General features: G+C 40.0%; 1 protein-coding gene across 1 annotated transcript in view; it reads left to right on the plus strand.

Annotated features, from left to right (window-relative positions):
* Positions 1 to 2,355: 2,355 nt before the first annotated feature.
* BRCA2 (BRCA2 DNA repair associated) overlaps positions 2,356 to 17,350 on the plus strand; it is a gene marked incomplete at its 3' end in the record, with an annotated part of 65,447 nt that continues 50,452 nt past the window's right edge. The window contains 8 exon segments of the mRNA XM_049778464.1: positions 2,356 to 2,422; positions 5,890 to 6,141; positions 11,086 to 11,185; positions 12,964 to 13,013; positions 13,100 to 13,140; positions 14,183 to 14,294; positions 16,551 to 16,600; positions 16,825 to 16,936. Of these exon segments, the coding sequence (XP_049634421.1) occupies positions 2,356 to 2,422; positions 5,890 to 6,141; positions 11,086 to 11,185; positions 12,964 to 13,013; positions 13,100 to 13,140; positions 14,183 to 14,294; positions 16,551 to 16,600; positions 16,825 to 16,936 (784 nt within the window).

Consider the following 17,350-nt stretch of genomic DNA (forward strand, 5'->3'; position numbering starts at 1 on the left):
ACGTGCAGAGCCAGAAGTATAACACCCGAGCACCATCGGATGTGACCTCAAAACAAAACAAAATCAGGACAGGTCAAAATGTTCAATATATGGTCGTTTTCGAGGAAGAATCAAAATAGGACCTTATGCCTGTGTTCCTTTACTCCTCAGACCTAGACAATCATAAGCCTTGATCATTTTATGTGTAATGATCAGGCTTGCTGCTACAGATAAGGATTATTGATTATCAAGCTAAAAGGACACCTGACAAAATAAATCACAAAATAGTGAGTGTGTTTTCGTAACCTGTGCCTCAACAGGTGCAAGATAATTGTAAATACAGGTAAAAGTTATTTTCCATGGGCACTCTTGGAAGTGAAGGCCTATGCTGTCAACTCCTGAATTCTGTGCAAGATTTTCTAGGTCATGAAAAATAAAAACGCAGTTATGTACATTGTTAGTCCTGTTAGTCATGTCTTCCAGGCTATCTCTCAGGCTGAACGCTACACTGGAAAGGATAATCGGGAAATGACAAAGGGCAGGACAGCACAATGCAGAAGAGAAGGTGCCATACAACCTAACAATTTCTCAAGCAGGGAAAGAGGTCTTGGAAACTAATAGCAACATGCAAACCAACCCTTCACGTCCTCACTTCAAAATCTCAACCTCTGCTCTGTAAGTACCATACTACTGGGTAAATGGTTCACCCCTTAGACCCCTCTGGGATTTCTAGAAATGTGCCTATTTTTAGAGGTGCGTCCTCTTTCCGAGGACTGGGCGGGGGGGGGGGGTGAAGGGGGAGGGGGAATCAGAGCGCCTGTGAGGGAAACCCACAGGCCATCCATGAGGTACTGTTCCAAAAACAGCGAGGCCAACTACTGCCCCTCCTTCCAAAAGCGGGTAGCAATTTAAGCTGCCCAGAAGAAAGAAGACTTTCTTAATTTTTTATTTTTTGGTTTTGGGGTCACACCTGGCGACATTCAGGGGTTACCCCTGACTCTGAGCTCAAGAAATAGCCCCCTGGCAGGACCGTATGGGATGCCGGGATTCGAACCACAGTCGGTCCAGAGCAAGAGGACTCAGCCAGCCAGCAGCTTCCGCCGCAGCTTCAACCCCACAGCTAAAATTCCAACTTCCGGGCGGCGCGCACGCGCACGCGCGCGCTGCGTCTGACGTCACGGCGTCCTCGCGAGACGTCCCTCCGGAGCGCGGGCTTTTGGCGCCAAGATCTGAAAGGACGGAGGCGGGGCCGGGCGTGGGGCTCCCGCGCTGCGTCCGCTGTCCGCGGGGCCGGGAGGGTCGCTGCTCCTCACTGTGAATTCCTGAGGCCTGAATAGAGAGAGGGCGCTTGAAGGAGACGGTGACTGTTGGCTGGGCGGAGACTGAGCCCGTTTCCCACGGCCTGAGGCGGCGGGCGAGCGCCTCGCGCCCCCTCTCTGGTCCCTCTGCCCCCCGCACCCGCTCGGGGAGGAAGGCCGCGCGCGGGGCCCAGGGGTGGGCGGACCCTCGGCCAGAGAGGCCCGAAAGCGAGACGCCTTTGACTGACTGACTGTCACCGTCCTTGCGCAGTTCGGAGCCTGCGAGTTGCTCCTTGTGTTTGCTTCGGAGCTGATCCGAAGGTCCCCTGGCTGCCACTTTGGTTTCTCCTTCCTTGAGCACACGGTCAGCTTTCCTTGGGTAGACTTCTTTGCTATTTTCGGAAAGGTCTTGCGTCTTTGGGATCCCTCCGTGGGCCTTCCTTGACTTCACTTCTGGTGGAGGCTGTCTCCCCAATTTCACTGCTTTGTCACTGGCACAGGGTACTTTTATCTGCTCTTGACGTGAAAGGCGCCAAGGCCACTAATCACCTGGGACAGGTTCACTGCATTCAAAGCAGATTGTGCTTCTTTTTTCTTATTTTATTTTTTGGTTTATGGGCCACACCCGCCGGCGCTCAGGGGTTCCTCCTGGCTCTGCGCTCAGAAATCGCTCCTGGCAGGCATGGGGGATCCTATGGGATGCTGGGATTCGAACCACCATCCTTCTGTGTCTAAGGCAAACGCCCTACCCCTGCTATCACTCCGGCCCTAGATCATGTTTAAAAGTCTGGACCTGATTCGTTCTGGCCACATTGCAAATGTTCGGTGTCTTTTTGTAGCTGCCGTATTGGACAGCATCAGGGCAAAATGTTCCCAACATCACCGTAAACTCAGTTACTTAATCCCAAGGATGGGAAAAGGGTTTATAAACAATGTAACTTCAGACATGTCTTACACGCTTCTGCTTTTACCTCAGTCACTGAAGTTGAGAACTGAGCTGCATCCCTCTGAAGTGTATTTTGTTGGCTTGTTTTCTGTTTCAGACTCACTCAGTGTTGGAGTGATATTATAGATGAAAATGCCCATAGAATGCAAAGAGAGGCCGGCTTTTTGGGAACTGTTTCAGACGCGATGCAACCAAGCAGGTATCTACCAGTTTTTTATAAGTTGATAAATTAAAAAACGGAGCAAATGTTTTCAGGATGAATAGGCATACTTGGAGGAAAGAACCCGAATTTCATGCTTGATTGTTATCTCTGCAAACTATGATCTGATAAATCCACTTACAAAAATGCTTAGAGTCTGGGAGACAGGTCAGAGGATAGTAGGTGGATGCTCCTGGTGGGTGCAATTCCAGCAGCACTGAAAGTTGCTGACAGTGATCCCCTCAACTCACACACTCTTTGAAACCTTTCTCTTACCCTCCCCATGTGTGTCTGTAGTTAATAAGTAGATAATAAGGAATAATCGTAGTGGATAATGGGAACTGATTCCTTGCATAATAGGAATGTTTGTATTTTGAAAGTGTTTCTGCTATGAAGTAACCCCTGATTGCATAGAGGAATTAGGATGTAAAGCAAGCATCTTAACCTTTGTACTATCTCTCAGGCCCAAAGAATTGTTTTTAAAGTGCAGGGATTTTAGCAAATATTTAGCAAAAGCATTGGTCATTTTATAACCGAAGTTTTCAAGCCTTGTGGTTTTCATGACTTTTATTTGTAATATGAATAATAACAAAACAAACTAGTAAATTAATAGCAGAACTTTCAGACCTTGAACTTCAGAAATGCTTTATTTATACTTTCCATTTTCTATTTATTTTCTATTGTCTCCAAATATATGAGGGCTAGTACCATAAATAGGTAAGGCACTTATTTTGCACAAAGTATACCCAGGTTCCACCCCCCAATACAGCGTATGGTCCCGAAGCCTTGCCAGAAGTAAGCCTTGAGCACTGCCAGATATGACCAAAAAACAAAGAGGGGACAGAGAGTACAGTGAGTAAGGTACTTAGCTTGCATGGCTCATCAGAATTAAGTCACTGGTATCCCATATGGTCAGTCCCCTGAACTTGCCAGAAGTGAGCACAGCCAGATGTGGCCCAAAAGCCAAAAATACATATATGTAAGGAAAAAATATCACTCTGCAGTTGGGCTTTAATACAACTGGTTTTTACTAATACTTAAGAACATTAATAAGTTAAACTGCCCCCCCAACAGATGTAGTATTTGTAATGAAGTAGACAATGGTTTCTAATATAGCTTGTTTTTGCAAAGGCACCTTGTGCAAAGGTAACCTTAACTTGCCATTGGTGCAAATGTCAACACTGTGTAAAAGACAGGTAAATGTCTTAGTGTTGCTATAAAAATAGTTTTCATGTTATAAACCTTTTTTTGTTTTGTTTAGTTTTCGGGCCACATCCTGAAGTGCTCAGGGGTTACTCCTGGCTTAGCGCTTAGAAATTGCTCCTGGCAGGCTCAAGGACCATATGGGATGCTGGGGATCGAACCTGGGTCCATCCTGAGTTGGCCGTGTGCAAGGCAAACGCCCTACCACTGTGCTGTCACCCTGGCCCTAAACCTTTTGAAAGAATATTGGGGATCATGTCTCTTTGAGACTTTTAAAAGTTAGTAGATTGTAGTAGAATTTTTGTCAGTTTACTTTAACTAAACCACACACACACACACACACACACACACACACACACACACTGATTTTTGTGACACCCCCTTCTGTGTAAGGCTTATTCCTGGCTCTGTTCTTTGGGATCACTCCTTATTGTGTTGAGAATAGAACCAGGGTTGGCCAAGTGTAAAGCAAATGCCTTACCCCTACGTGTTCTCATTCTCTCTCTCCCTCTCCCTTCCTCCCTCCCAACACCTCTCCCTTTCCTTCCCTCCCTCTTCTCTTCCCTCTCTCCCCCCATAGAATCTTTTGTACCATTTTATTTGTGAGTATGTATATTGATCTGTCATATCCACTTATACTATCTGATATGGATTATATCTTAACAGCTTATTGAAAGCATTATAGCTAATTATACTTCATATTCATAAGATATATTCATATACTTCATATTCATAAGATAATAATTGATAGGGTTTAAAAAGTTATCCAGAGGGGCCAAAGGGATAGCATGGAGGTAGGGCTTTTGCCTTGAATGCAGAAGGATAGTGGTTCAAATCCCGGAATCCCATATGGTCCCCTGTGCCTGCCAGGAGCGATTTCTGAGTGTAGAGCCAGGAGTAACCCCTGAGCACTGCCAGGTGTGACCCCAAAAAGGAAAAAAAAAAGTTATCCAGAGTCAAGAAAAGAAATGCACAGACATTTCCTCAGAAAAGATATACAGATGGCCAAAAGACATAAAAAAATTTTTTCCGGGGCTGGAGAGATAGCACAGTGGTGTTTGCCTTGCAAGCAGCCGATCTAGGAACTAAGATGGTTGGTTTGAATCCCAGTGTCCCATATGGTCCCCCATGCCTGCCAGGAACGATTTCTGAGCAGATGGCCAGGAGTAGCCCCTGAGCACCGCTGGGTGTGGGCCAAAAACCAAAAAAAAATTTTTTTCCACATTATTAATCATCAGGGAAATGCAAATCAAATAACAATAAGATACTATTTCACTCCACAGAGACTGGCACACATTACAAAGAACAAGAACAACCAATACTGGTATGGATGTGGGGAGAAAGGGACTCTATTTCACTGCTGGTGGAATGTTGATTAGTTCAGTCTTTTTGGAAAATGGATATTCCTCAAAAAATTAGAAATTGAGCTTTCATTATGACCCAGCAATACCACTCATAGGAATAAACCATATGATCCTAAAACACAGTGTAGAAAACTCCTCTGCATTCCTATGTTCATTTCAGTACTATTCACAATAGCCAGAGTTTAGAAACAACCCAAGTGCCTAAGAATAGATGAGTGGTTTAAGAAATAGTGGTATATTCCATCTACACAATGGAATACTATTCAGCTATTAGGAAAAAAGAAGTCATGAAATTTGCTTATACATGGATGGATAGGCAAAGTATAATGAATAAGTCAAAGGGAGAGGGATAGACATAGAATGATCACACTCTTATGGGATATAAAAATATTAGTATGATAATATTATCCAGAGACAAAGACCAGGAGTACCGGTTCATGACAGAAAGTTTGTCACAAATAGTGGAGGAATGCATTAGGGCCGAGAAGGGACCACTATGACAATGAAAGTTGGAAATAATTACTCTAGACAAGAATTTGATGCTGAAAGAAGATTAAAGTGATAGGCATGATATCCCTTTGTTAACAATAGGGCAAACCACAGGCAGCGATAGAAAAATTGTTTGCTAGAGGCAGGCAGAGGATGGAAGGAGACTGAGGACATTGATGGTCGGAATTGTGCACTGATAAAAGCTATTGTACGTTGTATGACTGAAACTCAACCATGAACAACTTTGTACCTGAAAAAAATAACTTATAAACAAACTTGTAACCATGGGGCTTAAATAAAGTCATTAAAATTAAATGTTATTCATAGTCGGAACCTCAGTATTTATTTCTGTATTTTGATCTTTACTGGCACCTGGCTTTTTTCAACTAAGTTGAGATTTTTGTTTTACAGATTTGGGACCAATAAGCCTTAATTGGTTTGAAGAACTTTCGTTAGAAGCTCCACCATATAATTCTGAAGTTACCTTCTCTATAGAGGAATCTGAATATAAAACCAACAGTTATGAACCTAGCCTATTTAAAACACCACAAAGGAAACCTTATCAATTTGCTTCAACCCCACTAATACTCAAGGAGCAAGGCCTGAATCTGCCACCCTACCAATCTCCTTTGAAAGAAACAAATAAATATAGGTTACTCTCAGGTATGTAATCTGATGTGTTTGACTAGGATAAATGAGCAGAAATTATATTGATCTCTGAGCTTCCTTTACTTATTTGAAAAGTGGGCATATTGAAAATAAGCCTGCGTTTACATTAAATAAGACAATGTTCATTTTACTCCATTTGATATATCGTGCCTACTGAGATTTGCTAAATTAACTATTTAAAAAAAACCTAGAATTTGTTTTGATGATAAACTACATTTCTGTAGATTATTGCATACTAGACAAAGGGTTTTTTTTTTCTCCATATATTGTCTATTAGACTTTTGGTTGCAAATCAAAAGTTTTGCTTTTCTCAGCCTGTGTGTCACACACTTAAAATGAATCATGTAGTAAAAGTGATACACTCGGGGCCGGAGCGGTGGCACAAGCGGTAGGGCATTTGCCTTGCACACACTAACCTAGGACGGAACGTGTTTCGATTCTTTGGTGTCCCATATGGTTCCCCAAGCCAGGAGTGATTTCTGATAACCAGGAGTAACCCCTGAGCATCACCGCATATGGCCCAAAAAGCAAAAAATAAAAAAGGTGATACACTCAGTACTTGATTTAAGTAGCAATGCCTTTGAAGTATTATTCTCTATTAAAAAGATATGGGCCGGCGAGGTGGCGCTAGAGGTAAGGTGTCTGCCTTGCAAGGTTCGATCCCCCAGCGTCCCATATGGTCCCCCCAAGCCAGGGGCAATTTCTGAGCACTTAGCCAGGAGTAACCCCTGAGCATCAAATGGGTGTGGCCCGAATAACCAAAAAAGAAGAAGAAGAAGAAGATATAACAGGGCATATGTAAAATATAGTCTACAGTTGAATGTGATGCCATGCCAATATAAAAGTACTAAAAAGTATAATGAATAGAAAGCCATAAGTATTACTAAGGTTAATTTAGGAAGGATTCATTTCAATTTAACCTTAAAGGATGGGTGAAATTCAGAAATTTGAAGATGTAGTAGAGTAAGTATTCTAGGCAGAAAAACATAAGGAATATGTAGGCTTTATTATAAAGTTAATAACAAGTAATTTAGATTGTTTGGAGTGTCACATTTATGAAAGGGACCAATGAGCAAATGAGCAATCTAAGTCTAAAAATTGTAGATTACAATCAGGCAGTGAAGCCAAGAAGTAGAAATTTTCTTCTATGCATAGAATGTACCTCACAGCCCTTACTTCAGTCCACAGTATTTCATGGCCCCTCAGCACCTCCAAATACAGCCCTGGCTGAATGTTCCATTATCATCCTCAATACTGCAAAGTACAGGCCCTTAAAAATATATGTTGCTAAAGTTCCATTAGAATTGTGGGTTTTTTTTTTTTTTCTTTTTCTTAGTAGTCCTACCTTTTGCATAAAAATTTAAGTTATCTTGCCATCATTTAACTTTTTATGAGATTCTCAAATTATTTGGGAAAGTTTTGTATGGGTATGGCTTTGTTTTGTCTGGAATGTTTTTTCCCAATTGGTTTTGTTTCATAGTTAAATTAGTAATGATAATTACCTTACAGTCTTACATTACAGTTAAGTTTATGTATAGATAATATTATGTATTCTTTATTACCAGAAAAGTTTCAGGGCCCTAAAAATCTACTGCTTCACCTGTTTACCATTCTTTCTACTTGAATTTCTGGTCATTATCAATTTTTTAATTCTTCCTCATCATATCATATAGTATGTATGATTGGCTTGTTTCACTTAGGAATATAAATTTTCTTCATATATCTCATGCTTTGGGAATTTTTATTTGTATGTTTGGGTTTTTGGCCAGGCCCAGCAGAGCTCAGGGGTTACTCCTGGCCCAACACTGCACTCAGGAATCACTCCTGACAATGCTTAGACCACCTGGGCTGCCAGGAATTGAACCCAGATCAACCACATGCAAGGCGAGAGCCTTACCCATTGTACTATCATCCATCCCCTCATAAAACTATTTGCATTAATTTTAGGCCACACTTTGGAAGTATTTAAGAGTTATTCCTGACTTAGTGTTCAGAGATTGCTGGGTGTTTCAAGTGCCAGGGATTGAACTCAAGCCTCCTGTAAAGCCAGTTCTCTTAACTCTTTGAGCTATCTCTCTGACTCTTTTTTTTTCTTCCATAATTGAATAATGCTTTTTCTATGAATGATCTTGTTTTGGTATGTCTTTGTTTGTTTGTTTGCTTGTGGTTTTTGGGTCACACCCGGCAGTTCTTAGGGGTTATTCCTGGCTCCAGGCTCAGAAATTGTTCCTGGCAGGCACGGGGGACCATATGGGAGCCCAGAATTCGAACCGATGGCCTCCTGCATGAAAGGCAAATGCCTTACCTCCATGCTATCTCTCCGGCCCCTTGGTATGGGTTTTGAACCGTACCTGCAGAGCTCATAACATTCTTCTGGCTCTGTGCTCAAGGATCATTCTGGCAGTGCTCTGGAGAACAGGGATTAAATTGGGATTGACTTTAAGCAAGGCAAGTTTTTTAACTTTTCTACTATTTCTCTGGTCTTGGATACACAAGTTTTTTTGGGTTTTTTTTTTTTTTTTGGTTTTTGGATCACAGTTGGCAGCGCTCAGGGTTACTCCTGGCTCTACTCAGAAATCACTTCCGGGACTCGCGAGGTGGTACTAGAGGTAAGATGTCTGCCTTGCAAGCACTAGCCAAGGAAGAACCACGGTTCGATCCCCTGGCATCCCATATGGTTCCCTCAAGCCAGGGGCAATTTCTGAGCGCTTAGCCAGAAGTAACCCCTGAGCATCAAACGGGTGTGGCCCGAAAAAACTAACAAACAAAAAAAGAAATCGCTCCTGGCAGGCACTGGGGATCATATGGGATGCCTGGATTCGAACCACTGTCCTGCATGCAAGGCAAACACCCCACCTCCATACTATCTCCGGCCCCACAATTTTTTTTCCTATTCATCTGTTAGAAGACATTTTGGGTTCTTTTGGGTTTTAGTAAATATGAGCAAATTTGCTATAAATATTTCTGTGCATGTTTTTGTGTGGACTCAAATTTTCTGCTCAGTTTAGAATTATTTCATCCTATGAGGCTTGTATTTACCAGATTTTCTGGCTTATAAGATGTCCTTTAACCCATGAAAAGCTTCTTAAAATTTGGGGTTGTCTTATACACCAGTATATGGCATGCTGAAATTTACTCCAGAGTCAGGGACCAGTGATCCGCCCCCCTTTTACCTCCGCTTCCCGTTCAGCTGCCAGGCATCCTCACTCAGTCCTCTGCTTGTCCTGATTAATCTTTCAGGGCAAACAGAGGAGCTGAATTAATGAGTGCTGCATCCCATCCATCCGCCAGGTGTTGTCGCTGGTATACAGCTTTCTGGTGCTCAGTCCTCTGTTCAGCTTTTATGGAACACAGAGGAGGTGCTCTGTCTCCCTCTAGCTGTCTTTTAATCACTGCACCCCAGCCAGCTGCTCTTGGCGGAGCCCCTCTCCCTGCTCTCAATGTAGATCACAATTAAAACATCACAGTCACTCACTACAAATGACAAATGTAAAATGATTGTTGGCACTCCAAAGTCTGGCTTTAGTAAACATATATTGTTAACCTTTGAGAATTCTACTTTTTTTCTCTTACCTTTTTTAATTTTCATTTGGTGTGCTTTAAAAAAGAGGTAGTCTTATAAGGCAAATATAACCCAAATCCTATATTTTAACAGGAAAAATAGGGAGTCATCTTATACGCCCAGTTGTCTTATACACCGGAAAATATGGTAGTCTTGTTGGAAGCTGCAAATTGTCTTCCAGTGTGACTGTCCATTTTGCATTTCCATCAGTAACCAAAAAGTAGCTCTGCTTGCTCCATATCCTTCTCAGAATTTAGTGTGGTTATGTTTGGATTTTAAGTTCAGTAATTTTTTCTTTTGACTAGGATTTAAATTAAAGCTAATGGGAAAATGGTAAAATTTCTAAGGTTAGATTTAGTTACATTTAATATATCTAAAAGTCTCAGAAGAAAGTTGAATATTTTGCCAAAGTGTGGCTTTAAGTTACATGTATATCTGGCTTATTAATGATTATTTTTGTCTTTATTTAGAGGAGAATATAGTGTAGTGTTTTTTCTGTGATACTACGAGTAGCTTTTTATTTGTCCTTTGCTTTATTTTACTAAGAAGAATGCACCTTATTTGCCCAGCAATTTCCTAAAACAGAAATCATAGACTCAATTAAAGCAGTTTCTTGGGACGAGAGATTTGGAAACACCTGATGGGACTTAGGGACTGTTTTTGGCTCTGTACTCCAGGGTGACAGTTAACATTTACTTGTGGGACCATATACAGGGCCTGGTATCATCTGTCTGGCTCAAAGCAACTCTTTTTGAAAACAATTTTTTTTTTTTTTTTTTTTTGGTTTTTGGGCCACACCCGGTGATGCTCAGGGGTTACTCCTGGCTGTCTGCTCAGAAATAGCTCCTGGCAGGCACGGGGGACCATATGGGACACCGGGATTCGAACCAACCACCTTTGGTCCTGGATCGGCTGCTTGCAAGGCAGACACCACTGTGCTATCTCTCCGGGCCCTGAAAACAATTTTTAAAGGGTAATAGTAAGTGTTTCAAATGACACATTTTGGATACAGAAAGTAAAACTGTTGAAAAGGTAAATTGAATTTAAATTTAGAAATCTTGTTCCTTCCAATTGGAAGGGATATTATATTCTACTCTATATGCACTTACATGCATTTTAAGTTGAAGCTCTGTCGTGATCTAAAGTTAATCTTATGCATATTATATGTATACATGCTTGTTGAGTGGGGACTCATGTTCCATATTAGGAAAAATATCGACAAGCTCAAACCTCTTCAGGCTAACATTCATATACATTCTCCTTCTTGGTAAAGGATAAATTTTGTTTTTAAGATGCTAGAGAATGAAAATCATTTGGGAGATATAATACCTCATTGAATCATTGTGTGTGTGTATGTGTATGTGTGTGTTTTTTAGGAAAAGATAATAAACATAAAAATAATTGCACTATGAAGGCTAAGATGGACCGAACAAATGAAGTTATTAGTCCACCTCCAAATACTTGTCTTAGTGAAAGGTATGAGGACCTGTTCTACTAAAATATGTAAATGGAAAATTTTATTTTCTATACATACATTTAATTTTTATTGGGTTAGAGTGGTAGATATCTTTTATTTTTAAGTTATTTTTTTAAGATTGACTCTTTTAAGGGGCCAGAGAGATAGCTTGGAGGTAAGGCGTTTTGCCTTGCATGCAGGATGGGTGTTCGAATCCCAGCATCCCATATGGTCCCCCGAGCCTGCCAGGAGCGATTTCTGAGTGTAAGAACCAGGAGTGACCCCTGAGCACTGCCGGGTGTGACCTCAAAACAAACAAACAAAAGAAGATTGACTCCTTTATGGCAATTGCTTTTACTAGAAACAGCTACCTTGTTTATTTTAAAGTATTCACTAGTTTTTATTTACTTTCTATGAAATAATAAAAAATATTAATAGTACAAAGCAGTACCTTTGCAATACAGATGAAATAAATTAACTTGACTGGAGAAAATATACTATTTAGATTTACTTTATATAATTTTAGTTTACTTATTTTTATTGAATCACCATGCTCTACAAACTTAAAAAGAAATTTATGATGAAGGAGTAAATTGTAAATACAATCTCTTCACCATTCTCACTACACTCCAGCAATGTCCTTAATTTCCCTCCCACCACCAGTCTGCCTCTGTGTTAAGATACTTTTTCTCTCCTTACTTGCCCTACACACAAGTTTCCTATTGAAGAACAGTTCTCCTGTACTTTCTTTCTATTGCCATTGAGTATTTGATAGTCCCCTACAAAGTTTCTTTATATCTCACATATGAGAGAGGTCATTCTGAGTTGGTTCTCTCCCTCTTACTTACTTTCACACAAGTTTCCTATTGAAGAACAGTTCTCCTGTACTTTCTTTCTATTGCCATTGAGTATTTGATAGTCCCCTACAAAGTTTCTTTATATCTCACATATGAGAGAGGTCATTCTGAGTTGGTTCTCTCCCTCTTACTTACTTTCACTTAATATGATATTCTACAGATCCATCCACATTCAACAAATTGCATGATCTGAATCTTCTTGTTTTTTGTTTTGTTTCTGAGTCACACCCAGTGGCACTCAGGGGTTACTCCTGGCTTTGCGCTCAAAAATCGCTCCTGGCAGCACTGAAGACCATATGGGATGCCACAATTTGAACCACCATCAACTCTGGCTCGGCTGAGTACAGGGCAAACGACCGACCACTGTGCTTTCTCTACGGCCCCTAATCTTTATCTTTTCTTGCAGCTGAGTAGTATACCATTTTGTATATGTACCAGAGTTTCTTTAAAAGTCATCTGTTTGTGGGCATTTGGGTTGTTTCCATATTATGGCTATTGTATATAGGGCTGTAATGAACATAGGAGTGCAAATGTCCTTTCTGCATTGTACTTTTGAGCCCTTGAAGTATATTTCCATGAGAGGAATTGCTGGGTCACATGGAAGCTCAATTCCTAATTTTTCAAGGAATGTCCATATTTTCTCCCCAAAAAGACATTTCAAATTTACATTAATTTTAATATGTGAAATATACAATTCCAAGCAGCTAAAGCCTGTAAATGCTTACATATGATTTCCATTGGACATTTTGAATGAAGTTAGTGGTTATTTGTTTATGAGATATTTCATATAAGTAATATTAAAATATTGTAAGATAGTACACTTGACATTAATATTTTAGAAATCATTGAATTAAAAAAATAAATTAGTATTTGTTTCTTTCTAATCCCTTGTTATCTTTTCAGTGATCTGAGAAATTTGTTTTTATTTTGCTTTGTTTTAGTCCTATTGGCCTTCAGTATACACATATTACACCACAAAGAGAAAAGTCAGGTATGTTTAGAAACATGACTTGTTCTTAAAGAATTCTAAATTTTAATGAAAGTAAATTTTAGTAATTTTTTTTATTTTACCCTCAGTAATTTGTGGAAGTTTATTTCATACACCAAAACTTATAAAGGTAAGCATTTTCATTGTTTAATAAGTGAGAATATGGAAAATGGTAGTATACTCCTTAAGTCAGGGGTGGTGAATAAGATCGACACAAAGAGCCAAAATTTTAAACTGAGAGTCAGAGAGCCACACCACGCAGTGACCTGCCAAAACAAACACTCACACAAAAGCATATAATTTTAATAATGATATATTAAACCCATATTGCATTTTGCCAATTTGAGTGAGGGTAAAAATCCTGCAGTGATGGTGAGGGTGTGCTGCGTCCTCCACTCTAAGAACTAAAGGCAAGATGGTACACAACATGTGACACACGGGTCGTCCCCCATGTGACACACGGGTCGTTCCCCCCCCTCGCTGGCCCGTGCAGTTGTTTCCGAGGGATGGGAGACGGGATGACGCAGCCTGGGGGCGGGAGAGATCTCCACACGCTAGGAGATCTCTCCTCAGAGGTCCCTCCTCAGAAGCAGCATAACAAATCCAAACTTGGCAAAGAGCCACAGTATACAAAATAATGATAAGATGCAAAGAGCCACATTCATTTTGGCCAGGAGCCGCTTGCCGCTCGAGAGCTGCGTGTTTGCCACCCCTGCCCTAAGTAGATAGTACAGTGGGTAAAGCACTTGACTTGCACGAGGTCAGCTTGGACTCAGTCCAGGGACCCTATATCGTCTCTCAAGCAGAGCCAGGAGCAATCCCAGAACACAGAGTTAAAGTAAACCCTACGCACCTACTGGTGTAGCACAGAAATATAACTTTGTTTTAGTTAAATACCAGTGGTTTCAAAAAAGCAGTTATTTTCAGTTCATTTGGTTTTTTTGTTTGTTTGCTTTGCTTATTTTGGGACCATACCTAGTATCTCCTCCTGACTCTCCTCCTGGCTCTACATTCAGGATTTACTCCTGACTGACTTGGGAAATCATATGGGGATGCCAACAAATGAACTTGGGTCAGTCATGTGCAAGGCAAGCACTCTATCTGCTGTACTATTTCTCTAGTCCCTTTTTCATGCATTTCTATAAAAAAATAATTAACTTTTCTATTTCCAGGGTCAGACACCAAAACGTATTTCTGAAAGTCTGGGAGCTGAAGTGGATCCTGATATGTCTTGGTCAAGTTCTTTAGCCACTCCACCAACACTGAGTTCTACTGTACTCATAGGTAATAATTTTTAAATGTATTGTACAGAAAAAAAATTAGATTATGTTAGCAAGTTGTTCTAGTGCATCTGTGAAAAAGAAAGTTTGAGGAATAGTTAGGTAGTATTGGATAAAGTAGTCTGATAAATGGCAGTAATTCTGAATAATTATATTTAGTATAGATTAGGATAATTACCAGTATTTTAAATGGTATTCTATTGGACTTCTGCATATAAAGCATATGTTCAACCCTGTGAGTTATCTCTCTGAAACTACCTTACTAGGATCTTGAAATACTTAATTATAAAACAACTTAAAATATATTAGTAGGACTCAAGAGCGAATAGAATAGGCACATGCTTTGCATGTGATTGATCCCCATTTGATCCCTAACAACACTCATCACTGTTGAGCATGAACCAAATCCCCAGCCCAAGCCACCTCCTCAAAAATAAAGTGAGTTGTTGAGATTTGATTGATTCTATGATTTTTATAAAGACTGTGAACATTATATATGGGAAATGCAAAGATTTGCTAATATAGAGGGAAAAAGTATTCATCAACAACAAAACAATTTTTGTCTAAGATGTTGGACTAGATCAGTGTTTCTAATTGCAAATCATTTATAGCTGTGGAATTTACTTATACTCAGAATTATTATTTATATGAAATTTAAGTAAAGTTAAATATTCTGTACTTTATCTGGCATCCTACACTTAGAAATTTTGTTTTGGGCCCAGAGAGATAGCACAGGAGCCGATCCAGGACCTAAGGTGGTTGGTTCGAATCCCGGTGTCCCATATGGTCCCCCATGCCTGCCAGGAGCTATTTCTGAGCAGACAGCCAGGAGTGACCCCTGAGCACTGCCAGGTGTGGCCCAAAAAAAACAAAAAAAAACAAAAAAGAAATTTTGTTTTGTGGAACTTGTTTTATTTACATATATGTATATGTATATTTGCATAATCATAAAAAATGTATTACTCTGAGGACACAGCAGTAGGGCATTTGTTTTGCATACGGCCAACCTGGGAAGGATCTGGTTCGATTCCCAGCACCCATGTGGCCCCCCAGCCTGCCAGGGGTGATTTCTGAGTGCAGAGCCAGGAGTAACCACTATGTGCCACTGGGTGTGGCCCAACAACCAATCAATAAATAAAGTTTGTTTAAAAATGTATTCCTCTGAATTGTATAAAGGTGGAGCATAAATTCATGACCAGAATTTCTTCCCCTAATGGAGAGCGCTAATGCAGTCCCCTACTACCACAAATTATGCAGTTGAGTTTCCCACCTTTGGGGAAATTGCAGGGGTCAGCACATCTGGAGTGCAATGGGTGAAAGGCCAGAATTTTTTTTTTTTGGATTTTGGGTCACACCCAGCAGTGCTCAGAGGTTACTCCTGGCTGTACACTCAGAAATCGGCCCTGGCAGGTTCGGGGACCATATGGGATGCCAAGATTCGAACCACTGTCCTTCTGCATGCAAGACAAATGCTTTATCCCTCCATGCTATCTCTCCAGACCCCAGGCCAGAATTTTTTAAAAATTAGTTTATTCTAGAATGGTGGTGCAAGCGGTAAGGCATCTGCCTTGCCCGTGCTAGCCTAGGAAGGACCGTGGTTTGATCACCCGGTATCCCATATGGCGCCCCAATCTAGGAGCAATTTCTGAGCACATAGCCAGGAGTAACCCCTGAGTGTCACAGGGTGTGGCCCAAAAACCACCACCACCAACAACAAAATTTTTTAATTAGTTTATTCTCATACAACTACACGCATATTTGTAATCACGGTATTTAAATAAAGAATTTAACAATAAAAATTAGTTTATTCTAGCAAAAATCTTACCATTTTTTATTCTTTTTCATGAATTTGACTTTTTCTTTTGCTCAGATAAATGATACAGGAGAATTACACTATAATAAGGAAAAAAACCCAACTGTTTAATATATGATCTTTCCATTATCTAAATACATGCAAAAGTCTATAAATTTTAGCTTTTTAAATAATAACCTCACAGCTTCATTTGATTTTCAAATGTGAACATATTACCTTAAATTCAAAGTTACCTAAATAGCGCTTTATTGCTACCATATACATGGTTCTAAGGAAGTAAGCATACTTAATTCACAGTATAGATTAATCTTTCTTATTACAATGCTTGGGTTTCTCATTTTGTTTCATATATGTAGTTTGGTAGTATATATTTTTATATCTGACAAACAAACTGGATTAACTTTAGTATATGACATGTAATACAGTATACTTACATTTCTTTTATAGTTAAAAACGAGGAATCACATACAACTGTATTTCCTGGTGATGCTGCTGCTGTAAGTAATGTCGACAGATTGATTATGCTGTTAGAATTGCTCATAACTTTAGAATGCTTGAAATATTATCTTGTATAATTTTTCCTAATTAATGACGTAACTAAATGTTTGAGATACTCTAACTCTCTTATGTGTGATTTTTTTTATAACATTTTGTTCTCCCTTGCATATATTTAAATATTGAACGATTTTATAGTAGTGGTTTAAAAATAAAACTTTTGCAGGTTTTGAAAAGCTATATTTCTAACCAGGATGAAAGTTTGAGGAAAAATGATAAGGTTCTCTCTTCTGGGCAAGTAAATGAGAACAAAGATCAAAAAAAGGCTACAAGTCATGGTAAGTTTTTTTGTTTTTTTTGTTTTTTTTTTTTACTTTTTGTTTAGTTGAACTACAATTTTTTTTTTTTTTTTTTTGGTTTTTTTGGGTCACACCCGGCAGCGCTCAGGAGTTACTCCTGGCTTCATGCTCAGAAATCGCTCCTGGCAGGCTCGGGGGGCCATATGGGACGCCGGGATTTGAACCGATGACCTTCTGCATGAAAGGCAAACGCCTTACCTCCATGCTATCTCTCCGGCCCTGAACTACAATTTTTATTTATTTTTTTAAACTTTATTGATTGATTGATTTTGATTGATTGGTTTTTTTGGGCCACAGCCAGCAGTACTAAGGGGTTACTCCTGGTTCTGCACTCAGAAATCGCCCCTGGCAGGCTGGGGGACCATATGGGATGATGGGAATCCAACTGGGTTT

The sequence above is a fragment of the Suncus etruscus genome, chromosome 8 (assembly GCF_024139225.1).
Source record: "Suncus etruscus isolate mSunEtr1 chromosome 8, mSunEtr1.pri.cur, whole genome shotgun sequence".
NCBI classification, from domain to species: domain Eukaryota; kingdom Metazoa; phylum Chordata; class Mammalia; order Eulipotyphla; family Soricidae; genus Suncus; species Suncus etruscus.